The following is a 27,604-nucleotide window of genomic DNA, read 5'->3' as shown; positions in this document are numbered from 1 at the left end:
CTGGAGAAGATGGGATGGAACTAAGAGGCTATGTTTCAAAAAGGACAGACAAATCAAGAGGTTTACTCTATTTCTATTAAAAGGAGAAACTGGAGGAAGCGTAAACAAGAATAATAAAAGACACACACTGCATACTGTGAAATTCAAACCAGGTTTTGACTTTTATTCTTCTCTTATGGACTTCCTGACTCCACAGCCTACTAGGCTTTGCCGAGTAGAGGGAGGATTCTCCCATCCTAAATTTACACAGTGATCTAAACCTCTAGAAGAAAAAACAGGGTTACAATGTTGCAAAAGGAACTTTATGAGGAGCTTAAGATGATCTTGATTTGGGTTGTAGTTACAAGAAACTACACATATGTGAAAAAAAATCACTAAACTGTGCATTTTATGCACTTAACTGTACAAACGTTATGCCGTAATTAGAAAAAGAAGATGACAAATTGTTTAAACTTAGTAAAGTCCCTCGGAAGCTCAAACCTAAATCATTTTCTCAAAGACAAGAATGACTATTCCCCCACTTACATATATTATGAAATTTTCTTGATCCTTCATCTTTTAAAATCCTCTCCAATTAAAGAGTTCTAAATCGTGAACTTAGTCTCTAATTACTAGTTTTTAAAAAAAAGCTTATCTATAACCAATTTTTTTCTTTTGTTTTTAATTGAAGTTACAATGTGTCAATTTCTGGTGTATAGCATAATGTCCCAGTCATGCATATACATACATATATTCATTTTCATATTTTTTTCATTAAAGGTTATTACAAGATACTGAATATAGTTCCCTGTGCTATACAGAAGAAATTTGTTTTTATCTATTTTTATATATAATGGTTAACATTTGCAAATCTCAAACTCCCAAATTTATCCCTTCCCAGCCCCTTTCTCCAGTAACTATAAGATTGTTTACTATGTCTGCGAGCCTGTTTCTGTTTTGTAGGTAAATTCATTAGAGTCCTCCTTTTCTTTTCTTTTTTAAGATTCCACATATGAGTGATATCATATGGTATTTTTCTTTCTCTTATAGCTGATTTCTAATTAGCACAATGACGAGAAGTAATAATCAAAAAGCCCACAGCTTCAACAACCTCCCCTATGCTGGCTTTTGAATCTTTAACTCCAGCTCCCATATTTTGCATACTAGTCTCCACTTGGGTGGCCCAATAGGTCCAAAATGAAGCATCAACTTTGTCTTTAAATTTCTTCTCCTTTTTATATCCCCTATCTCTGTTACATCATTTACTAAGATACTCAAATAGGAAACCTGTAATCCTACAAAATTCTCCACATTCCTTCCTTGACCCCACATTCTATTTATCACCAAGTACATACAGTGGCTCCTACCTCTTAAACAGCACCTGTTCTTTATCCCCTGTAAAGCCAGCTTCTCCAAATCTTAACTACAACAAAAGCCTTCTCACTGGTCTTCGTGCTTCTGGATCCTATCTCCCTTCAGTTCATCCTCCAAACCACTTCCATCAAATGGACTTCGTAAAACGCAAATACGATCACGTCACTCTCCCTGAAATGCTTCAGTGGTGCCTTATCACCTACCTTGAGTGATTTCTGCCTAAGTGATCTTTTTTCATCTGTCCCTGCCTCACTCACCCATTCTGAAGCCCTGGCAGAGCCCACACCAACTCCTCACCTCTCTGTGCCTTTACACATAATGTTCCTTTCTGCCGTGAAGGCCCGGTCTCCTGCCGCACATACACTTCACACTCCTACTCATTCTTTTAAGTACTAATTAAAATGCTTCTCCCCAGAAGATACTACCTCCTTCACTAGGGTTCACAATTTTTCTCACTCTCCATCACCTCAGAAGGCAATAAAAACAGTCCAAAAAGATCACTGCTCCTTATTGCCACGTCCTGTTTTTCTCAAATCCGCTTCCAGGCCCTACACATCTTTCTTTTTTTCTTCTACAAATTACTTAAACACTCTGGACTTAATTTGATGATCTCCACCACTCCTTCCCCTTGACCTCATTTTCAGGAGTTTCAATATTTTTATTCATAAAATTTACACCACATCTTCACCTTCCTCCCACTATCATTCATTTGTTCAACAAATATTTATTGAGCACATATTCCATGCTAGGTACTGTGCTGAAATAATGGTGAAAAGAACAGCATTTGGCCTTGAAAAACTTACAGATTAGTGGGAGAGACAAAAAACAAAAACAAAAAACAAAACCTAGTCAATTACAATACAGTGTGAGAATGCAATGAAACAACTTAAGGGAGGAAGGGCATTTACTCTGTCTAAGGGAACCGATGCTCTAGACCTACCGAGACAGGCGCTCCATCTCCTTCCTACTTCAATCAGGAAATGGGCAGGACCCAAGGCTGGGCCTCGCCACCCATCTGCCCTGCTCCACACTGAGGTCTATGAACTCTGCACTCCGACTCGGACCACGAGCGCCTCTTCCATTCCCTCCCTCCATCTGAATCTGTGAGGAATCTTCACTGCCAGGTCTAGTACTGTGGTCTGAGGTTCTTTCCTCAGAGTCCATTCAGGGCCTCACCTGACAGGCATTTCAGTGATTTTCCTCCTCAGTGTCCCAGATTTGCTCACCACCAACTTGTTCTTAGGACATTCCTGTCTTGCCAATCCCTTACCTTTTTCTCTTCAGCTTCTGAAGTGCACAGCATAGCTGCAGAAAGTTACGAAACTGGTTCCTTTACAAATTACACCAACTAACTTCCACTCAGTGCTGACATTTCAGTGCCTCTGCCTGGGAGGCTCTTCTTCATCCTGTCTTTCTGGTGAACTTGTACTTAACCTTCAAAGACTGGTTCAAAGGTTACTTTTTAGGAAGCATTTTCTGCTATCTCCTTCCTAGCCCTTCCTCCTCCTCCCTTCCAGGTGTTCCTTCCCATTTACTCTGCAAGGCTTAGCAAGCAGCTGTGATCCATTGTTCACCCCTGCTGGTGAGCCCAGGAGGGAACAAAGTAACCTTGTCTGTGTATCCCACTCTTAACACAGCCCTTCCTGCGGCTCATTCATTCATTCCATGTAACTTCCGAATGCCTTCTAGGTGCTAAGCGCTGGGTTGAATGACTGACCTACTACACCACATTCCTCATTCACTTAACTTGTACATTTTCTCCTCTCCTCAAAGAATCCAAGTCCACCCACTAGACATCCTCTCTGGTCCATTCTTTCCGAAGGTGACAATGCCTAAGATTACCTTGTGAGCCTATCCCACACAAAGCTCCTTACTTTTTCTCTCGTGGCTGTATTATAAACCTGCGTCTTCACACATTCCTTCCCCCCACCCCCCACCCCCGTTGGCTGCTCTGCAAGGCTAACGTCATCACTTGCTTCTAAACTCATGACCTACACTACACTGCCTCCTCTGAGATCTTTCTAAGGAACCCTTCTTTCTCCCTTTCCAGTAAATCCATTCCCTCAATCTACAAGTATTTTATAATCTCTTCTATTCTGCAAAATTATTTTTGGCCTTATGATTCTCTCCAAATATCCTCCTGTTTTTTTTCCTTCCCATTACTATGCAAATTCTTAAAAGAATAAACTATGCCCCATTACTTCCACATTCTCATCACTGAGCACTCTCTTTCACTGCCCACAACTCACAACATGTATGAACCTCCCTTCTCCCACCCTCCCAATATAAATCACAGTTTTTGTTCAATATTCAGTGCTAACAGTGCTATTACTAAATAAATAACATACAGCTGAATCATATGGAACAGTATATTTAATTTCCTTTCTTGTACAACTTTTTTCTTTTCCCTGGAACCAGCAACTACTACCTCCTCTTAGGCTTTCTTTCAATTTTTTTTTGGCTTAATATTTATTATGTATTTTTCACTAATTCATCCTCAAACCCTCCAACAGAGCTGTAAATCTCCTCTTAATAAGTTCAAACACTTCAGGTAGTCTATCAAATTCATTTCAGGCTTGGAGACATTCCACAGGGGTTTTCTCCTGTTCCAGTCTAGACTGTTTGCTCTCTAGGCCGCTAAATAGCTGACACCTTGCCAAGGATGTCTCTTTCCCTTCATCTCTGGAATTCCTTGCTCTCTCCCCTTCACTGAAGTATCTGCTTCCCAGATCCTTTGTCTTCTTTTGTAGTTTATTCCTGGTTTAGGTGGGGCATATATTCCAGTAATTTCCTAATAAATGTCCTTATTTTATCCATATACTTAACATACAGGATTTTACCCACATACATAATCAAATATAGAAGTTCAAGTTAATAAACGTCTTCCTCCCCAGAATTCTTAAGGCCATGTTCCATGTTTTCTAGTGCCCAGAGCTGCTATATAGAAATTCGATAGTATTCTAAATCCTAATGTTTTAGATATGATCTGTTTTTGCTATGGAAACTTTTAGGATCCTTTATTTCTCCTCAGTTTTCTAAAATTGCAAACCACTAGGTATGGTTCTTTTTTCACTTACTGAGCTGGTACTGGGTAGGTACTTGTGACCTAGAAATTCAGGTTCTTCAGATTTGGGATATTTTCTCTATTTATTTGATAATTTTATCCCCTCCACTTTCTTTTCTCTCCTTCAGGAATTCCTGTTATTCAGTGTTGAATCTATAGGATTGATCCCTTAATTTTCTCCTTTATCTCTCAATTTTTATCACTTTAACTTTTTATTTTACTTTCTGATGATTCTCTTAACTTTACCTTCCAATACTTTGAATTAAACATTTTTTTCTGCTATTGCAAGTTAATTTGAAGAGCTCTTCTTCCTTGTTCTCTGAATAGTCCTTTTTTACAATCCTGTTCTTGTTCCCTGATTTTAATATCTTTTTATTTCTGAGGATATTATAGCGTGTTTTTATTTTGTTTGCATTAATTTTCTTCTGCTCCCTATATAATCTGTTTTCTCCAAGTTTCTCTTTTATCTTTGGTTTGGTCACTATCTTTTATTCACAGGTTTTTATAAAGTGTCTGGTCATCTTTGGCTATCCACTGATTTTTAAGAGTTAAGTCCTAAAGAGTCTGAAAGTGCTTTTTGTCTGTGGAGAAGGGAGAGGATTCTGCTTAACCCATGGTTGGCTTCCTGGATATCAGGACGGGACCTGGTCATTTCACTGGGAGAACTCTCAGATGCCTACATCTGTGTATTCTCTACCCCCCTCCCCGCCCCCTCCACCCCAGGCTGTTCAATTGCCCAGAGAGGTACCCCTTCAGTCCTTAGCCTAACAGGTATAAGTCTGGCTTCCAGTGTTCTGGGACTGAATTGGGGAAGAGTTAGAACAGTCTCACATAGCATGCAGACTTTGATTTAGTCCTTCAGTTTTTAGTTATGGTCCTCACCCCCATCCTCATCTCTGTCAGACTGGAAGACAGGTAGCTATCCAACTGTGAATGTGACGGGCAGGATACCTGGGGCCCTGCTCCTTGTAAATTTTGCAGCCAAACCTGCCATTTTCAGTGTCACTCCAAAAGCTTTCTAGCTTCCAAAATTTTGTTGGCATCTCTTATCTGCTTCATCTCCTCTTCCATTCACTTTCTTTCTGATGGATTTATGCTTACTGAAATCATTTTGTAAAAGTAATTTTAGTGGAGTTCTAGAAAGGAGCAGAGATTAATAACTGAGTTTAACCTACCATGTTCAGGCTACTTTTTTGGTTTGTTTTTTGGGGCAAGGGAAGAGTAATTAGATTTATTTATTTAAATGGAGGTGCTGGGTATTGAATCCAGGACCTTGTGCATGCTAGGCAGGCACTCTACCATTGAGCTATACTCTTCCCTCTCAGGCTACTTTAAAAACCCTTTTGCCTCTACTTTCCCCTCCTCATCAAAGGTGCTCTATTTAGTGCCACCAGTAAGTTTTTTGTTGGTTGTTTTCTTCTTTTAAAAAATTATTTAAAATTTTGACAGTTTTATGAGGTATAAGTGACATATATTAAACTGTATATAGAGTATATACAATTTGATAAAATTTGATGTATGTATATACTCATAAAACCATTATCAAAATCAAGAAAACGAACATATTCACCACTCCTGAAAGTTTCATCATGCCCCTTTTTAACTGTTCCCTCCTGCTCTCCTCCCCAGGTAATCACTAATGTCATTAAAGACTAGGTTTGCATCTTCTAGCATTCACATACATGGAATCACACAGCATGTACTCTTTTCGCTCCCACCCCTCCCCTCCACTTCTCTTCTCTTTGCTTTATTGCTCTGGCTAGAACTTCCAGTACAATGTTGAACAGAAGTATAGATAGCAGACATTCTTCTTTTTTTGTTGTTCTTCATCAAAGGAGTAAAGCACTAAGCCATTCACCGTTGAGTTCAATGTTAACTGTAGAATTTTCATAAAAGTCCTTTAACAGGGTGAGTAGTTCCTTTCTACTCCTATTTTGCCGAGTTTCTATCAGGAATGGATGTGACCATTGTCAAATGCTTTTTCTGCATCTGCTGAATTGATCATATGGTTTTTCTTTCTTACTTTGTTTATGTGATGAATTACATTGATTTCTGAATCTTAAACCAACCCCACATTCCTGGGATAAACCCTACCTGTTCACATATCATCCTTTTTATATATTGTTGGATTTAATATGCTAAAATTAGGTTTAGAATCTTTGCATCTATGTTCATAAGAGATACTAATCTGTAGTTTTCTTTTTGTGCAATTTCTTTGTCTGGTTTTGGTATAAGGGTAATGCTGGCCTCACAGAATGAGCTGGGTAGTATAGCTGACCCCTGAACAACACGGGTCTGAAATGCACAGGTGCAATTACATGCAGATTTTTTTCAATAGTAAATACACAGTACTACACAATTCCCAACTGGTTGAATCTGTGGATGTGGAGGAACCAAAGATACAGAGAAACCAAGTATGGGGAGGGCTGACTTTAAGTTATATTTGGATTTTGGACTGCCCAGAGGGTTGGCACCCTGAACTCCTGCATTGTTCAAAGGTGAACTTCATTCTCTTCTCTTCAAGTGAAATTATACAAATTCACATACAACCTAAGAACTTTAAATAGTATTCTACCATTTTCCACCTCCAGGCCTTTATGCTACTGCTATTGTACAACTCAGATATAAATGTTATAAATCCACAATGCATTTGTATTATTTTTGTTCAATCAATCAATTCTCTTTTAAAGAGATTTAAGTAACAGAAAAAAAGTCTTATATATTTACTCACGTAGTTTCCATTTTCTGAGCTCTTCATTCCTTTGTACAGACGCATATTTCCATCTGGCATCATTTTCCTTCTTCCTTTAACATTACTAATAGCAAGGGTATGCTGGTGATAAATTATTTCAGCTTTTGTATGTCTGAAAGAGTCTTATTTAGCCCTCAATTCTGAAAGAAATGTTCACTAGTTACAGAATTCAAGGTTAAGAGTTTTTTCTTTCAGTGCTTTAAAGATGGTGCTCTTTTGCCTTCCAATGAGAAATCTTTGTTCCTCTGTTAATAGTGTGTTTTTTCTCTCTGGTTTTAAGATTTTTCTCTATCACTGGTTTTGAGTAAATTGATTAGGATGTGCTTTGATGTGGTTTTCTTCCTTTTTCTTGTGCTTCAGGTACATTGAGCTTTTGGGATCTGTGGATTTATGGGTTTTCATCGAACTTGGAAAATTTGGGGCCGTTATTTCTTAGATATTTTTCTGCCCCCTCCCCTCTTCTTCAGAGATTCCAATTACATGTATATTAGACTGATGGAAGTTGTCCACAACACACTGATACTCTTTTCAGTTTTTTACTCTTTTTCCTCTCTGTTTCATGTTGGATAGTTTCTATTGGTAATTCTTTAAATTCACTAATCTTTTATTCTGCAGTGTCTAATCTGCTGCAATCCCATCCAGTATATTTTTCATCTCAAACATTATAGTTTTCAACTATAGAAATTTGATTTGGGTCTTTTTTAAAAAAATATTTTCCATGTTTCTACTTGACTTTTTGAACATCTGAAATACAATTATAATAAGTTTTAATATTCTTGCCTGCTAATTCTAACAAATCTGTGTCAAGTGTGAATTGTTTTCAATTGATTTGTTTTTCTTTTCACTGTTTGTATTTTCCTGGTTTTTACATGCCTGAAAATCTTTGCTTTGAATAGCAGACATTGAGAGGTTTTGCTGGGTCCTGAATATTTTTGGATTCCTATTAATACTTCTGAGCTTTGTTCTGAGATAGTTAAATTACTTTGCAACAGTTTGTTTCTTTTGGGTCTTGCTGTTAGGATATGTAAAGCCAGACCTAATAATTAGTTAGGGCTCATTATTCCCCACGACTGAGTGAGAACCCTACCAGTAATACTGCTGAGTACACTACCTAATGCTCCATGAATGATAAGGCTTTCCAGTCTGGAGAAACAGGTACTACTACTGGCACTGTTTGAATGCTAGACACTGTTCCTTCTAAATCCTCTTGGGTGGGTCCCCCTCCAGCCCCAGCTCTGAGTAGTCATATGCATGTGCCATAAAGTATTCTGCTGAATAATCAAGGTGAATTCTCTACTAATCTCCAAGGTTCTCTCTCTTTTAGCAGCTCTCTCCTCTTCAGTCCTCTGTCCTGCAAATTTTGGCTGCCTCAGTCTCCCCAGACTCTCAGCAATGTTGCCTCAACTGAGAAGGCAAACGCCACTAGGCTTTCCCGGGCTCCCCTTCCCCGTACTGTGGTCTGGAAACTCCCTCAAGATAGTATGCCAGTTTCATTAGGTCCCATTTGTTTATTCTTGCTTTTATTTCTTCTAGGAGAAAATTTTTGAGATGTATGTCAGATAATGTTTTGCCTATGTTTTCCTCTAGGAGGTTTATTGTATCTTGTCTTACATTTAAGTCTTTGATCCATTTTGAGTTTATTTTTGTATATGGTGTAAGGGAGTGTTCTAGCTTCATTGTTTTACATGCTGCTGTCCAGTTTTCCCAACACTATTTGCTGAAGAGACTGTCTTTATTCCATTGTATATTCTTGCCTCCTTTGTCGAAGATTAGTTGACCAAAAGTTTGTGGGTTCATTTCTGGGCTCTCTATTCTGTTCCATTGGTCTATATGTCTGTTTTTGTACCAATACCATGCTGTCTTGATGACTGTAGCTCTATAGTATTGTCTGAAGTCTGGGAGAAGGAACCCTACCTCAGGATGACACTCGCACCCCAATGTTCATAGCAGCACTATTTACAATAGCCAAAACATGGAAACAGCCTAAATGTCCATCAACAGGTGACTGGATAAAGAAGATGTGGTATATTTATACAATGGAATACTACTCAGCCATAAAAAATGACAACATAACGCCATTTGCAGCAACATGGATGCTCCTGGACAATGTCATTCTAAGTGAAGTAAGCCAGAAAGAGAAAGAAAAATACCATATGAGATCACTCATATGTGGAATCTAAAAAACAACAACAACAACAACAACAAAAAAAGCGTAAATACAAAACAGAAATAGACTCATATACATAGAATACAAACTTGTGGTTGCCAAGGGGGCGGAGGGTGGGAAGGGATAGAGGGGATTTCAAAATTGTAGAATAGAGAAACAAGATTATACTGTATAGCACAGGGAAATATACACAAAATCTTATGGTAGCTCACAGAGAAAAAAATGTAACAATGAATATATATATGTTCATGTATAACTGCAAAATTGTGCTGAACACTGGAATTTGACACAACATTGTAAAATGATTATAAATCAATAAAAAATGTTAAAAAAAAATAAAAAAGACAGTATGCTGGGGTAGTCAGAGGGCTCACCTTGTTTTCCACTTCTGTCACCAGGGTCCTTCATTCCTTCATTACCTAATGTCCAGTGCCTTTAAAACCACTGTTTCAAATACATTTTGTCTATTTTTAAAATTATTATTTCTAGTGGGAGGGTAAATCCTATTCCTGATACTCCATCATGCCCAGAAGCTGAAGTCTCAATGACTTTTTTAATTAAAATTCTTTTCTTCCTTTTTTTTTTTTGTCTTGACTTTTTAAAAAACTATGGTAAAATGCACATAACACAAAGTTTACCGTTTTAACCATTTTAAGTTCACAGTTCAGGGCATTAAGTACATTCACACCATTGTGCGATCATCACCACCATTTATCTCTAGAACTTTTTTCATCTCCCAGACCGAAACTCTATATCCATTAAAAAATAAGTCTCCATTTTCTTCTCCCTTCAGCCCCTGGCTGGCCACCACCATTCTACTTTCTGTTTCTATGAATTTGACTCCTTCAAGTATACCTCATATATGGAGAATTATACAGTATGCATCCTTTGTGACTGGTTTGTTTCACTTAGCATAAAGTCTTCAACATTCATCCTACGTTGTGGCACGTGTCAGAGTTTCCTTATTTTTTAAGGCTGAATGCTACTTCATTTTACGGCTCTATCACATTTTGTTTACCCGTTCACCTGGTGATGGACATTAGGTTGCTTCTACCTCTTGGCCATTGTGAATAATGCTGCTATAAGCACAGGTGTGCAAATATCTGTTTGAGTCTCTGCTTTCGATTCTTAATGATTTTTTATTACTAAGTAGAATATCCTTTCTGGGTCCCTATTTCTCTTTGTCCTCTAAGTAACATTTGTCACAGTAGCCATCTTAATTTTAACCCTTTTGAAAATATCCTCTGCCTTATACTGGAGTACACTCTCCATTTCTTTTCTTCTCTCTCACCCAATCTTAGGATCTCTTTATTTATTCCTTCGACTTAAAAAGCTTTTCTCTCATACTGTTACATGAAAGCTTCCTTCACATCATTTAGGCGTCAGCTCAAGTGCCATCTCTGAAACGATGAGTGAAGTCCAATCACTGAGCTTCCACACGGAGTCACTCTCTAGCATAACACATATCACTAAGTAATAAGGGATCACTTATTTCTGTGTTTTGTTGTTTGTCTTCCCCCACCAAGAACGCAAACTCTTCAAGGCAGAGACTCTGAATGTCTTATTCATCATAAACTGGGCACAAGAAGATAGTCGATAAATATTTGCTGACTCTCTAATTTGCTCATCTCTGCTTCTCTTCTTCTGCTGCTCTCTCAACATTTACTTCCCTAGGTTCTGTCATTAGACCTCTCTCTTCACATTGTGCCACAGCAGTCCCTTCTAATCTCAGTTTCAAATATTAAATCCCAATTCTGTACTTTCAGGCTTCACCTTGCCCATCTCTAGCCCCATATTTTTTCACTTGGCTGACAGACACTGCTATGTGGACAGTATGCTGCCATCTCAAACTCTGTGTGCTCCATACAGAATGAACCCTATTCCCTCCCAAACCTGTTTCCTTTATGTCTCCTGTTTGACAATGGCATCCCCATACTCCCAAGTCACTTAACTTGAATCCTTGATGTTACCCCTGAGTTCTCCTTTTCCTTTTCTTTCACATCAAATTAACTGCTAAATCCCATCCATTTCATAAATGTGACACCTTTCCAATGACCCCTCTATTCCAGGCACCGTAGGTAGTTTAAAAAGAAAACATGTATGTTTCCTGAATATAAAGCTAAGAAGGACAGCTAATATTTTGCATGATAGAATCAATATTCAGAATGATCTTAGAGGACTAAGGAGAAGAGTAGAAGTTCCTAAAGTTGTTTTCTGTTTTTACTGAGTATAATTTATTAACAGAAAAATATACAAACCTTAATTGCAGAACTCAGTGAATTTTAGATATGGTTGCACCCATGTGACCACTAAACAGATCAAGACAGAACATTTCCACCTCCTCAGAAAACTCCAATATGCCCCTTCCCTTGAATTCCGCACCCCCCACCGACCCCAGGTAACTATTCTATCACCACAGATGAGCTTTACATGTTCATTAACTTCATATAATTAGGATGTACACTTTCACGTCTGTCTTTTCTAACTCACTATGTAATGGATTAGTGGTTGCCTGAGGCCAAGAGGAACAGAAATGAGGAGTAACTGCTAATGGTAACAGGGTTTCCTTTTGGCATAATGAAAATTTTCTTAAATTTGATTGTAGTGATGACAGTACAACTCTGTGAATATACTAAAAACCATTGAACTGTATACTAAAAAAAATTCTTTTATTGATGTATATTTGATTTACAGTATTATATTAGTTTCAGGTGTAGAGTATAGTGACTCAGTATTTTCATAGATGACACTCCATTAAAAGTTATTACAACACAATGGCTATAATTCCTTGTGCTTACCTATTTTATACATAGTAGTTTGTAGCTCTTAATCCCACACCCCTAACTTGCCCCTTCCCCCTTCCCTCTGGTAACCAGTAGTAGTTTTCTATACCTGTAAGTCTATTTCTGTCTTGCGATATACGTTCATTTGTATTGTTTTTGATTCTGCATATAAGTGATACCATATAGTATTTACCTTTCTCTGTCTGACTTATTTCACTAAGCATTAACATTATCTAGGTCCATCTACTTTGTTGCAAATGGCAGAATTTCCTTCTTTTTACAGCTGAGTATTATTCCATTGTGTATCTATATATCTACTCATCTGTCAATAATTTTGGGGCTGCTTCCATATCCTGGCTATTGTAAATAGTGCTGCTGTGAAATTTGGGGTGCACACATTTTTTGAATTAGTGTTATTGCTTTTTCTGGATATATACCCAGGAATGGAATTGCTGGGTTCCCTTATTTCCACATCCTCTCCAACATTTTGTTATTTGTAGACTTCCGGGGGGGTGGGGTAGGTTTGTTTGTTTGTTTGTTTATTCATAATGGAAGTACTTGGAATTGAACCTAGGACATTGTGTATGCTAAGCATGCACACTACCACTTAGTTATATCCTCCTCACCATTTGTAGACTTCCTGATGACAGCCATTCTGACAGGTGTGAGGTCGTATCTCATTGTTGTTTTGACTGTATTTCTCTAATAGTTAGCGATGTTGAGCATTTTTTCATGTGCCTGTTTACCAGCTGTATGTCTTCTTTGAAAATATTCAGGTCTTCTGCCCATTTTTGATTGGGTTATTTGGTTTCTTGATATTGAATTGTATGAGCTGTTCATATATTTTGGATATTAACCCCTTGTCAGTCACATCATTTGCAAATATTTTCTTCCATAGGTTGTCTTTTCATTTTATTGATGGTTTCCTTTGTTGTGCAAAAGCTGTTTAAATTTAATTAGGTCTCATTCCTTTATTTTTGCTTTTATTTCTTTTGCCCTAAGAGACAAATTCAAAAAAATATTGCTATAATTTAGGTAAAAGACTGTTCTCCCTATGTTTTCCTCTAGGAGTTTTATGGTTTCAGGTCTTACAGTTAGGTCTTTTATATATTTTGAGTTTATTTTTGTATATAGTGTGAGGAAATGTTCTAATCTCATTGTTTTACATATGACTGTTCAGTTTTCCCAGCACAACTTACTGAAAAGACTGTCTTTTCTCCATTGTATATTCTTGCCTCCTTTGTCATAGATTAATTGAACATAGGTGCATGGATTTATTTCTGGGCTCCCTATTCAGTTTCATTGATCTAAGTGTCTATTTTTGTGCCAGTACCATGCTGTTTTGATTACTGTAGCTCCTTAGTACAGTCTGAAGTCTGGGAGGGTGATACCTCCAGCTTTGTTCTTTTTTCTCATGACTGCTTTGGCAATTTGGGGTCCTTTGTGGTTCCATATGAATTTTAGGATTATTTGTTCTAGTTCTGTGAACAATGGCATGGGTATTATGAAAGGGACTGCATTAAGTCTGCAGGTTGTCTTGGGTAGTATGGCCATTTTAACAATATTAATTATCCCAATCCAAGAGCATGGGATATCTTTCTATTTCTTTGTATCTTCTTCAATTTCCTTCATCAGTGTCTTACAGTTTTCAGAGTATAGGTCTTTCATCTCCTTGGTTAAGTTTATCCTAGGTATTTTATTCTTTTTGATGTGATTTTAAATGAGTTTTTTTTCCTTTCTCTTTCTGACAGTTCATTATTAGTGTACAGAAAAGCAACAGCTTTCTGTATATTAACCTTGTATCCTGCAACTTTGTTGAATTCATAATATTAATTTCTAATAGTGAACGCTATACTTCAAATGAGTTAATTTTATTGTATGTGAAATATATCTTAAGAAAACTGTTAAGAAAAGAAAATAAAAATATCCAAAGTAATTCTTATGTATACAGGCATACCTTACAGATATTGTGGGTTTGGTTTCAGACAACCACAATAAAACAAATACTGTAATAAAGCAAGTCATATGAATTTTTTGGTCTCCCAGTGCACATAAAAATTACGTTTACACTATACTGTAGTCTATTAAGTGTGAGCAGCATTATGTCTAAAAAAACAATGTATATACCTTAATTTAAAAATACTTCATTGCTAATCATTAATACATGCTCACTTTATGAGTTTGGGAGATACGGTTTAACTATATGATATTGTATTTTGACAGGTTTAGTAGATTCCACAGAGATGTCTCAGAGGACTGTCTTCCAAACCAATTAAACTGCATTGCCTAAGAAAAAAAGTACTTTATTGCTAAAAAATGCTAACCATCATCTGAGCCTTCTGTGAGTCATAAGTTTTTTGCAATAGTAACATCAAAGATCACTGAGCACAGATCACCATAACAAATACAATAATGATGAAAAAGTTTGAAATATTGTGAAAATTACTAAAATGTGACACACAGAGACTCAAAGTGAGAAAATGCTATTGGAAAAATGGTGCCAACAGACTTGCTCGACACAGGGTAAGTACAAATCTTCAATTTATTAAAAAAAAATGCATTATCTGTGAAGCATGATACAGCAAAATGCAGTAAAACAAGGTGTGCTTGTACCAAAGTTTGACACACAACCGAAGCAGTGCCTACAGCTCTATATGTGGGCCTGTTCTCATCTCCCAGGTCCCCTCTACTCCTATATGCCGAGAACTCCCAAACATATATCTTGACATACTCTCTCATTCTCTCTTCTGAGTACCAATATGCCTATTAAATAGATTCTCCTGGAGTGCCTAAAGGTGCCTCAACAGTTCAAGATCCAAACCCTCCATGCATAACCCAGTTAAAAACATCAGCAGCACTGGTTATAACAGCTCCAACAAACCTTGCTCTACCTCCTATATCTCATGCTATCATTCAACCCACTGTTTCAAGCTGAAAACTTGGTCTCCAAGTGCCCCCATCCCATTCTTTCTGAACATTTTCCTGTTAGTGCTCTCCTCTTCAGACCTGATTCCAAGCCTTCCTCAATCCTGTTGAGGAGATTCCTACCTGGTTCTCCTATATCCATTTTAAATCCTATTTGTAATCACTTCTCCACACTGCTGCCACAGTGATCTTTCTAAAACATATCAGACCAGGTTTCTTCCCTTCAATAGCTGTTCCCTATTGCCTGCATGGGATTCTGTCTCTAACTTTATCTCTCACAGCTTCACACACACACACAATCCAATGCCCCAACATCTCTTCTCAAGAGGAGTGAATGACTCTGGACATGCACAAAGCACCCTTGTCCTTCATATGCATTCTTTTACCCAGATGATCTTTCTAAGAAGTTTCTCTGAGTCAACCAAGTTGATTACACTGTCATATAACTTCTTTAGGATGGAGTATTGCACTTAGCATGGCCTTTTAAGTGGGACAAATCTGGACTCCAATCCAAATTATGTTTGCCAGCTATGTAAACCAATAGGAAAAATACATATTCTGCATGGTTTCTTTCCCAGTCTGCTCTAAAAAAACCAGAATCCATGAACTCTCATTATAAATTTGCTGAATCAGATTCAGTCAAAGGTAGATATCCTAAACTTAAAGAAGCAAAAGACTCAGTCTAAATCATCTCATTTAACTCTCTTTAGTGTAAAGCCAGACAATAGACCCCTTTATTCTTTGCAGATAAATTCTAAGTTTACTTGTTACCTTTGATAACACTATAAAGAGAATGTTACAGCTAAAGTGTTGGCTTCCTAATTCAGTAAGTATTTTTTATTCATAGTAATTAAGAGAGATATATGGGCATGTAAATCTATACTATAGTTTTTAAATCCTAGAGCTTATTTATTTTTATTGTTTTCTTATAAACATTTAAACATACAAAAAAGTACAGAGAATAAGACTACAAACATCCAACTGCTCAGTTTTATTACAAACTTTATTATACTTGCTTAGATTTTGCTTATTAAAAAAAAAAAAAATTCTAAGACCCTAGCTGCAGAATCTCTACAAATAGTAAGCTAACATCAACTCAGACCATCAACCTAAATTATACTAAATTTAAAGTGAGACATAGCTGTGCAATTAAAATTAAGAATTCTAATCCATCCTCACTGAGAAATATAATGGAAGCGACTGTCCCAGGAATGCTGGGTTTTGCCTCCTAATTCATAAGTCCTTCTATGGGATCTACTTTCTCATCTATGTGCCCTGCCATCCCATTCAGAGAACTCAAGACCCAATGGAAATCAGTCCACAGGCTGGGTTGGACAAATCAGATTCTCTTTCTTTAGAAAATTTGTGGGTGAAGATGCAGATATTCTAGTCTATCTTCTACATAAACACCAGTTACCATAAGAAGGCAAATCATAAAGTAAAATGCACATCTCACTCCCATTCTTCAAAAATCTGTTGTCTATTATTAAAACTCCTTAGCCTAAAATATCTGGTCTCCGCCATTACCTCCTCTTCAGCCTGGCACCCAATACACATATCACCGTGCAGAGGATTAAAGATGACTCTAAATTTTCTGCCAGTCCTCTCGTTGAGAGGTAGAATCTGTCTTCCCTCCCTTTGAATCTAGAGTGGCCCTGTGACTGGCTTTAACTCAAAAGAATGCAGAGGGAGTAAAGCTGTGTGACTTCTGAGGCTGGGCCTTAATATATCCGCTGCTTTTGCACGCTTGGAATGTTCCCTCTTGGAGCCCAGTCGCCATGCTGTGAGAAACCCAAGCCACGCGGAGAGGTCATATGTAGGAGATCCTTGACGCTGGGGTCAACAGCCTTGAGCTGAGCTCCTAGCTGACAGCCAACACAGACTGCCAGCCATGTAAGTGAGCCGTTTTGGGCATTTCTGGCCTGCTGGGCCTCCAGAGGATGGCAGCCCTTGCTGACACCACTTTGGAGCAGGAGAACTGCCCTACTGAGCCCAGCCAACTACAGAATCATGAGACATAATAAGCTGTACTGGTGGTATATGTGTGTTTTTAAATATATATAGAACTTTTATTTTTTAGAACAGGTTTAGATTAACAGAATAATTAACTGATTGACTAAAAAGGTATATCATTTTTTAAATCTCAGAAAGAATAAAACAAAAGGGACAATGTAAATAAATAGCTACCATATAAGATATGCCAATAAATCCACACTAGAATGGAACAGCCCCCCAAGTAACGTACACTCCCACCACGTAATAGCTAGACCAGGCACTAAGAAAACTGATCACTGCATTCAGTGCGTCAAAGCCACATATGATAGATAAAACAGTATCTATGCTTAGATTAATGTGACAATGTAGGCATATAAATACTAAATAAATTAAGTTACATGAGTCTCTCTCTAAGGGAATCATGCCAATGAACTATATACCCAACCTTTGGATTTCCTGATATGTCTTCAGCCTTTTATACAGAACATAATTTTCATATTTAACTTCTGTAAGTGTGGAACAGTAAGACAGATGCGTGGTTAACTGTGTTCGTTCTATTCAATTTTCTCTCTCACAGACACAGCAGGGAAGTCAAATAAGTCCTGAAATGGTCCTTGGGAAAAATATAAGGAATAGTCACTGTGCCTCCAAAGGATATATTCAGGGGCTTATGAAGTTTTACATTAATAACAACTCTGTCGATTGCTGTCCTAAAGGACATTTTTACAATAGAAGCTTCCACTAAAATAGCAGAACTCTGTTTGAAGAAGTGATTAGGTCATACAAAATTATATTCTGGTGACCATTCAGGAAAAAAAGCTAGTTCTAATGTTAAATTTCACAGTAGAACTGTGAAATTTAACATTCTTTTTCCTTGCTTCCACTTAGAATTCTTGGAGCCCCAAGAATCAAAACAAAGAAAATCACAGTTCACTAAGGCTGCTTTGTGTGTCAGCACCCAGCACAGTTCCTGGCATGTAATAGATGCTCAATAAATATTTGCGGAATTAATAAGAGGAAAGGAAAGGGGGAGGGGGGAAAGGAGGTTAAAAAAAAAAAGGCAATGAAAAATCGAAAGAACATTTGTACTTAATTATAGATTTATCCATGGCCAATCTACAGCAAACTTTTAGAAGCCATCTTCTGCTTTTTCTCTTTCGAGCAGGGAAATGGAATCTTCCTAAACTCAAAAGATCAAAGTACACATTTCCCAACTTGTGACGGATATATAACCCCCAGTGCATCTCTGAACTTCAACATCTCTCTCTCAAAAAAAAAAAAAGTTATGGAAGACGTTGCTCAGTTTCAGAGAGTATTTCTTCAAAAGGAACATCATAATTCTCCAAGAAGACTTCCTTTGTCAATCCCATCTGACCATAAACATCCTTGACTTCTATTCGCACAATATGTACATGGGTGTTTTTTTTTTAAACTGCACGGACCCTTTCATTCACTTATCAGCTATTCTTAGGACCTTTTCTACAAATGCAATTTCAAAAATTCCAATTTCCCCTTAGTAGGAAGTCTAAACTCGTCATTTCAAGTCCTCAATCATGCATTCTAAACTCTCCAAATAACAATGACTTCTATTTCGGAGGCAACATGAGGAAAAGCTGAACCCCACTGTCTTTCTTTCCTCCTCCATGTATCTCTTAACTACCAGACAGGAGTCAGAAGAGCGGGTCAGATGTGCACTCAGGCACTGCCACAGCTGCAGGGCCCAGCCTCGCTGATCCCCAGGTTCCTTTAAGCTCACAAATCCGGGGAACTTTTCCCATAAACACACACTCATTTCTTCCTCCACTCATTTCTGCCCTCTTTTCTCAAACAAGCACAGGCCTCCACCATTTAAAAAAAAACTTTCACTTGAACTAATGCCTCCTACCCACTGCTCTTCTCCATTTACTTTAAAACTTCCTAAAATTGGATAGCAAACTATAGTCACCACTCTTACTTTTTTTTTAAATCATTTAATTTCCTTCTAATCCATAAAACTTGGTTTCTCATCCTCTTACTCTTGAAGGCCATTAATAACTTCTTTTTAAAAACTTTCTTATTATGGAAAATTTCAAGCAGATACAAAGTAAATACAAATGAACCTGTATGTACACATCACTAAGCTTCAACTGTTGTCCATGTTGTCAGGTGTGTTTCATTCACACTTCCACCCATCCTCCATTCCCAGTCAATTATTAGTCTACAGTTTTGCAGGTAAAGTGTACTTGGAAAATTGTAATTTTTATTGTAATTGTAAATTATAGCAGTATAATTTTGACAAATGGATATACCTGTATAACCCACACCCCTAACAGATACAGAATATCTCCATCTCTCCAGAAAATTTTGTGTCCCTTCTCTTGAATTTACTCTTCAAAACACAAATCCAGATGCATTTTCTCAATTACCAACCTCCTTGGCTTCTTGGCAGCATCTGACAGTACCAAGTCTATCTTTTGCTTAAAACTTACCTCCTGATTCCTATGAAGCAAAAGTATTCCAGTTCACCCACAAGTCATATCAGTTTTATCTCCAAATTATACCTTGGCTCTTTCTCTCCTCGACTTCAGTGCACTACCCTAGCCCATCTTTCCTCTCACCTGGGTGATGAACTACAGCTGCCACTCACTGGCTCCCTGCTCCGACTCCAGCCTCTCTCCCATCCTTTCTCCACACAGTAGCCAAAGTGATCTTTCACAAATGCAAATCATACCATGCCACTCCCTAACGTGGCAGCCTTCAGTGGATTCCCAGTTTATGGAGAATAAACCCATATTCTACACCATGGCCTTAAAGGTCTTGCAAGGGCTCTGCCTCACTCCCTAACCTCCTATCACCACTTGGCCACAAGGGACTTCTGATAGTTCCTGGAAGACAACAATGGCTTTGGAGCTGTTTTTTCTGACCCAATACAGTTCTTCTAGCTCCTTACATAGCTGGCCCCCTCAGCCTTTACCTCTCAGCTGAAATGTCACCTTTTCAGAGCCTTCATTGACCAACCCAAGCATATTCTCCTAGTCACCCTATATTATATTGCTTGATTTTATCTTCTTCATAGTATTGATCATAATCCATAATTATTATCTTTATTTATATTTGTTTTTTTCCCACTAAAATGTAACCACCTTGAAAGGAAGAACTATGTCTTGTTTGTTTATTGTTGTATCCCCCAATAACACAGGCTCAAGAACTATTTATTGAAAAAAAATGGATTTAGTTCAAAATTATTATGTTTTGTAGAAAATTCCCCACTTTTCCTCAAAATCAGTTACCTTTCGTAACTTTTCTGTTAACAGAAAACCACAAATTATGTTGCTATGATAATTAATGAAATTAAGTACTATGATAAATTCATACATTAACATCAAATCATTCCAAATATATTAAGATTTTAAACAAAGAGAAGCATAAGAAGAAAAAAGTAATAAAAACGTAACTTAAACTGACTGATAAAAATAAAGTTATAATCTAATTTTTGATAACAGAAGCATCTACTTACTGCAACTATAAAATGAATGTTCTTTTTTCAGTCTAGTTGATTCTAAACTGATACATTATTCAGTAACTGAAAAATCAAGAAATGCAGTCCTTCTTTCTAGGGGGACAAAAAAAGGTAGAAACTGAGACTCTGGCACAATTAAATAGTCTCTATTGGTCTAGTTACATGCTTGCCAAGCAATCTTCCAATTACAACTCAGCTTTCTAGGGAGAGAATGCACTAGCCAGAGGATCCAAGAATCCAGTCTTCCTTAACACTGTAGTTCATCACAAACTAATTAATTAGGGTCGTGGAGAAGGGTGCACGTGCACTACAGAAATCTTGGGGCATGTGTATTCTGGGAGTCCTGGGTGTGCGTCTGTGTGTGTGTCTGGGGGAGATTCCCAGTGCATGTGCATGTCTCACATGTTCTGACTATACCTAAATGAGATTCAGGATCTGGATGAGTCTGATCAAAGTCTATAGGCTTCTGCTTTGGCTACAGAAAGAAGGAAGTGAGATGGAAAAAAAACAAACAAGAGGACAGGATGACATCTGTCCTTTTACCTAACACAAGGACTGTAGTGAGGAGGGATTCAGAAAGAAGCTAAATGAGTTGTTTCCACAAGGAGACTGGAGACTCAGGGCACAAACAGTGCTTCTCTGAAGCCCAGTCCACAAAGTGCAACAGAGCAGAGAAGGGGATGGCCTCTCTACAACTTGGTGAAGTGTTGTATGAGGCCAAGAGGCAGTGAAGACTGATCTGATGGGAATCCACACACATTTTTTTTTCCTGTCTTCTTTGTTTTTTAATAATTTATTGATGTGAAATTCACATAACATAAAACTAACCATTTAAAGGTGAACAACTCAACAGTATTTGGTACATTTAAAATGTTGTGCAATTACTACCTCTATTAAGTTCCAAAACATTTTCATCACCCCAAACAGAAACCCCATGCCCATTAAGTAGTCACTCCTCATTCCCCTTCCCTCTAACTGGTCCCTGGCCACCACCTGTCTGTGTTCTGGCCATGGATTCATCTACTCTACATATTTCTTATAAATGCAATCACACAATATGTGACCTTCTGTGTCTGGCTTCCTCCAATTAGCGTGTTTTGGAGGTTCCCCATGACGTTTTCATACCTTTCCACTTCTGCTGTGGTAGAAGAGTAAGTCTCCCCACAGAGAGTACCAGGAAAGGTAGCAGCAGCGAAAGGACACCCCCAGGAGGGTTCAGGGCAGATAATGCTGCAGGGCTGGGCACTGTCCAGGACACAGTGTGAGACACCCTCAGAGTGCCCAGGAAGGACTGGAGACAGCTTTGAAAGGACAAAGAGGGTGAGAAGGTGATACTGAGGGCTCCATATGACCAGACAGAGAAAGAGCCAAGGAGATTCACGAAATGGGGCCAGATATAGACAGATAAGCATGTATATAACTACTTATATACAGGGTTTAACAATGATAATATTCATTCAAGCTTTAGCTTGAAGAGCCAAGCCAAACAAGTTACCATTTAAAATTTTACAATATAATTTAAAACGTCTAAAAAATTACCAGTGATGTCTTCTATGCAGCAGGAAAAAGGGACAGGCTTTTTTACTTTTTACCTTACACACTTCTGATTTGTTTTAATTTTCAAAATAAGTACATACAACTTGCATAACAAAACATTAAAAGATAAAGTGCTAGTATTCTACAAAGAAATCATAAATTTCTCTGAATTCAGTAAAAATTTGTTTTAAATTTGTCATATACTACAACAAAAATGGATATTAAGGAGAAAAAATCCTCTCAATCTTAGGTTCAGTTCTAATTTAAATCAATCAAATTTCTAAATTCACCTGAAACACAACATTCACTCTACTCATTCACTGCCCCTGTTGTTCAATTTCTGCTCAAACTGTTTGGTCCTTTAGTAATTCACTGACCTTGGAACTGCTTTCTTCCGATACTTCTCCCTCATTGGTTTGCATGGGAACAGACTCTGTGCAAAACTCTGCAGAAACACACAAATACTGCCTGAAAGAGATAAGAAGAGAAAAAATACGTAAGGAATTCAGTGTGAAAACTTGTTTTTTTTTTTTCAAAAATTAGACTGAATTTCTGTCACCAAGACCATAAATACTGTGAAGCAATGACCTTAAGAAATGTGTGTGTGTGGTGTGTGTGTGTATGCATATGTGTGTAGGTTTGTGTACGCACATCCACAAGCATCCTAGGTAAGAAAGGAGGGAGAAGGGTAGGAAGGGAATCTTCGTCACCTTGAGGGTAGTTAGGAAAGGTTTGAGACACTGGAGTATTAAACAGTTCTAGATTTTTTTCCTCTTTTTATTTGATTTTCGCAGAGATAACAGTGAAAATCTTCAGCAATTCATACAGTATAAACTCTGACCTGTCAGAAAGAAGGCCCACTAAGTAAAGCAGTGGACAAGTTGTTATGCTGTAGCAGGTCATACTGTCTGGATACTGGGCTAGGAAATTGAAAGTGGCTGAGTTTCTTGGGTTTATAATTTATGTTCAACATTAATGATATTTTATAATTGAAATTAAGGTGTCCTCTATTGGTTGATCCCATCTTTTTATTGTAAGAAAATTTGCTTAATAAACTAAATGTCAGTTAATTTATTTTTATATGAGAACAGGCTATTCATAGGGCAAGACAATAAAAAGTAGTAATTTTTCCTCTAAGAATAAAATGAGTCAAATAAAAGTGTGTTAAAATTTTATGAATTAAATAAAATGTACCAAAAAGAAACTACTAAAAGTTTGTGCAAAATTCAAACTAATTCATTAAATACATAATTATTAAAGAATAATTATTCAAACTGACACAAAATGAATCTCCATTATATCAGGTATGAATATTTTAAAACCTCTCAAGTACTTCAAAGGGCTCACAGCTATGTATGAAAACTAAAAAGATGCTTGACATTGTATCTTTTTTGTGTGCGGAGAAGTATTTATGACCGCAGCAGACTGGGGACCTTGAGATCTGGCTCTGTGTGCAGGTTTCTCAATAAACATCCGCAAGACCTGAGGCCAAAAAGGTCCTTCCGGGAATCTGTTTCCTCACCTGTTGAGTGGGAAAGTGTATCAAAATATCTACCGTGCCCACTATGAGGTTTTGGGGGAACCATTATGTATTTATGCAATGTGAAATGTGAAATTGGTACAGCGAAAGCTCCTTAACCAACCCCCATTCATTCACTCCACCTGACCTGACGCTGCCCATTCCCTCTGTAAAACATACAATTGATGCTCACAGCAAGTGAAACCGGACTTCTCTAGTTGGTTTTGCCCCTCACAGGCTTACGACAGTTGTACAAAAGCAGAACTGTTCTTTCTATGAAAACTAAATTGGTAGCACTGGAAAAACCTCAATAACATAACTAGAAAGGTCTGGTATACAAATGCTTCACAAACGTCTTTAAGTTCCCATTCCACTTTGCTGAAACAGAGGTGGTATTTCATAGAGATACATTATAGGCACAGCTAACCAAGAAAGCTACCCCATTATCCCTGTGCCATTTCCGTTTCAATGTGCTGGGAAAGAGGAATGCTTCTTCCCCTCTCCTGGGGTTTCACCTCTGGCTCCTCTCCACCCACATGCTTCACCCCAGGGGAGGCACAGGATCTTATCTGAATGGTGAGTTCAGAAGGAGAAACAAGGTATGGAGCTCAGCCCCTTCTCTCTCTTCCCTTTGGAAGCCAGCTGTCCCCCAGGAGCATGCACTGTCCTTTATTCTTATACCTATAAATACAGGTCCCTCACAATTACTTGTGACAAGGTAAGTCTGCTGAATTCTGAGGTTCAGTGTTAAGACTGTTCTCTTGCCCGTAGATGTACGCCACATTCTCCCAATTTTCTCAATTGGTATAGAATTAAGCCAAGGGGGAAAGTGCTATTTATTAGGTCTCTCAAAGACCCTAAATCTGGTGCATTTGAGACTAGAGTCTTGATAAGTGGACATGAAGCATAATTTGGGGAGATAAATTCACGTGGAATTTCTGAGGCTTCTGTTCAGGTCAGGATTTGGGGCCTTAGTTGTTAGTGAGAGGGCAAACCGTTTTGACCCTGCAGAGGTTTACTTTAGGTCACGTGAGTTTTTACAGTTATACACTAGCTTTTAACTATTGAGGCCAAATTAGACGTTTAGAAAGCAGAGGCCACACTGTATTTTGACCTTAGTGGCGACTGTAGTTATGGTAACTCTGTCTTCAGGTATGTGGCTGTTTCTATAGAGACAAGGCTGCATGCACCAGGCACAGAAGCCTTAGCAAAGGCTTGGGGGCTTTGCCGGCCTCGGCAAAGCAACAAGCCACAGTCAGCTGTGGTGGCGGTGGTGGTGGTACTGAAAGCTCATCTAAATGTCAGCTGTGCAAGCGGCCTCAGCGTACATCGGCCACTCTGGCCTAGCAAGCAAATGCCAGCCGTGCTGGCCTCAGCAAAGGGAATGGGGAATTAGCAGGCTTGGGTGGCTTCAAAGTACAGAGGCTGCGGCCTGACCTTGAATTATGCAGGCACAGCTTTTCCTAAGCGTGCAGGGCTGAGGCAATGATTGGACTTTAGGGAAAACAGACTTTCTTCATATAGATCGTTTAGAGATCAGTGAGAGCAACAGTTATTTGCTGCATGGAAGCGGCCAAGCAGCTGAATTTCAAACAGCACACGTGCTATAAAACCAGTGAGGGTCTATGTGTAAACTGCCTGGGCTTACGTAGGCAATTCAATGGGGAGATGGAAATTAAGAGGTTACTCACTATAGTATATGGCATAGCAATGTCCTTTACTTAATTTGCTTTCATTTTTTTGTTGTTTTCAAACCATCCTTACTATTTTCCAATGTGTTTCTTGAAAACGCCATGATGACAATCTTGTTTGAAGGCACAGCTTGTAGTTCTATCTAAGGGTCTAAGTCAGTTTCACTGTCCTTTTGACAAAAAGGAAGGTGAATAAAGTAGGCAATGCAAAAATATATGGCTACGCTGGGGTTCCACTTGGGAGGTGGCAAAGGGCCCGTGCATCAGCACTAACAGAGTGACAGAAGAGTCAGAGCCGAGTCACCGAGGTGAAATGAACTGGAGGGTGATGAGTGGAGTAAAGCTGTCCAGGATGATGTCACAGCATAGGCATCTGCCTTCTGCTTCAGCACATGGTTTCACCTCAGAGCCACCACCCTCCTGCCGTGGCGGTAACTGACCGAGAGTCTTGACCGGCACGTACAGGACAGGCCTCAACAGATGTTAATGACCAAACATGAGCATGATTTACACAGCATCCGGGCTCGGTCTTCTCTAAAAGTTGTTAAGTATGTTAATATTTAAAAGGCCTCCAGGATCCAGGCCTTACCCATCTCTCCAGCATCATCAGCCAACACCTCTTTGTTCACTTTGTTCCAGCATCACTGAACTACTGACGGCCTCCCAAATATGCCAGATGGCTTCAGGTTTCCATGTTTCTGTTCATATTACTCATTCTGCCTTTCCCTTCCCTAGTACCATCCGGCAACACTCTATTCCTCATTCAAAACTCAGCTTTTATAAAGTAATTCCTGACCCATCTCTTGGAAGAACTGGTGATTCCTTCCTCAGTGTCCCCAGTCGATCTTCTCTGAATTCTGCTATAGGACCTGTAACACTTAACTGGATTTATTTAGTTACACAGATCCCTCCCCTACTGGATTATCAATCCTTTGATACCAGATACTTCATCTCATTAATCTCTGTATTCACAGACTACGTAAAACTGTATACCTGGCATTTAGTAAGTATTTAAATTCCTATGTAAAAATGACTGAATTAATCAGCTAAAGTCCCTTTTGTTTAAACTGCAATAGTTGATTGAACAAATATTTACTAGGTCCCTACCACAGGCCGGATGGTGCTAGGCTAGTGTGGTGCAGCAGAACGAACTTTGGCTTTGAAGAAGCAGAACCATTATTCTTTGTCATTTCTTAGCTGTGTAATCTTGGACAAGTTACTTAACTTTCTAATCTTCATTATTTTCATCCATAAAACTGGCCAGGAAGTGGTGTCACAAGGATTAAGTTAAACAATACATGTATAGCACTCAGCAAGGTGTCCAGAGGCAGCCAAGAGGCACTAAAAAAAAAAAAAACAATTGGCTCCTTTCCAGGAAGTCTCAAAGGGTAGAGACTAGTAAAGGAGACAGATACAAATAAATAACTCTAATGTAAAATAATGAATGCTTTATTGCTGTAGTAACAAAAGGTACTCCTAGAATACAGATGAAAAAAATTCTGTCAAGGGAGTGTGGGAGAAGGGGACAACAGGAAAGACACAAGAAGTAAGAGTAAATAGCGCAGTCTTCTCTCCTCTTCCAAAATCTAAGAAAAGAGAAAAGCATCCACTAAGGCACAAAGTGGTGAAAAATAATTATACATGTGGGGAGTACAAAATGGCCTAGTAAGGTTTACAGATAGGGGTTTACTAAAAGGGAAACCAGAAACGATGACTGGAATTAAGTTTTGAAGGGGTCTGTAGGAGGGCACCTGCAGCACTGGGGAGCCCTGAGAGCTGGTTAAGCAAAGGAGCAGTGAGCAAATCCACTGCTGAGAAGCTGGCTCTGGCAGTGCTGCGGGCTACACACTGGGGGGGGGGGGGGGGGGGACCAGCGGAACAGAAGCTAGGATATGCTCACATAAAACTGCAAAACTGCCACATTAATAACAGATTCTAGCTTTATTAAAGGATGAGGCACCAAATGTCAGTATCAATCTAAATACAGCTGCTTTTCAAAGGGACCTACTGAAGTTGAAATGCAAAGGGCCCGTGTGATGGCCACTTTAAATACCCCTCTGTAAGAACTCTGGGAAAAAAAAAAAAACTCTGGACAGGAGCAATAACATCAAAATGTACTCTTCTTCTTTTTAAGATGAATGCTGATATCAGTTTTTAAAACTTACCTTTGACAGTATCCTGGGGCAACACAAGCCCGTGAAGATGAGTCTAGACTACATTCAGTGCAAAAACCAAGACCCTGAAAAAGAGAAGAAAATCGCAATGAGCCACATGCTCACAGCCAGACGCCACTGTAAGTGGTGAGATGTAAGTTCTGAAT

At 38.4% G+C, this 27,604-nt stretch overlaps 1 protein-coding gene across 5 annotated transcripts in view; it reads right to left on the bottom strand.

Moving 5' to 3' along the window:
- TNRC6B (trinucleotide repeat containing adaptor 6B) overlaps positions 1–27,604 on the bottom strand; it is a 225,200-nt gene that overhangs the window by 144,690 nt on the left and 52,906 nt on the right. For all 5 annotated transcript variants that reach the window (XM_074375586.1, XM_074375585.1, XM_074375589.1 and 2 more), the window contains 2 exons: positions 27,450–27,523; positions 22,452–22,542 (listed from right to left, as the gene is read on the bottom strand). In XM_074375586.1, the coding sequence (XP_074231687.1) occupies positions 22,452–22,542; positions 27,450–27,523 (165 nt within the window). The remainder of the gene's footprint in view (positions 1–22,451; positions 22,543–27,449; positions 27,524–27,604) is intronic.

The sequence above is a fragment of the Camelus bactrianus genome, chromosome 12, assembly GCF_048773025.1.
Source record: "Camelus bactrianus isolate YW-2024 breed Bactrian camel chromosome 12, ASM4877302v1, whole genome shotgun sequence".
NCBI classification, from domain to species: Eukaryota; Metazoa; Chordata; class Mammalia; order Artiodactyla; family Camelidae; genus Camelus; species Camelus bactrianus.
This window is presented reverse-complemented; position numbering and strand designations above follow the sequence as displayed.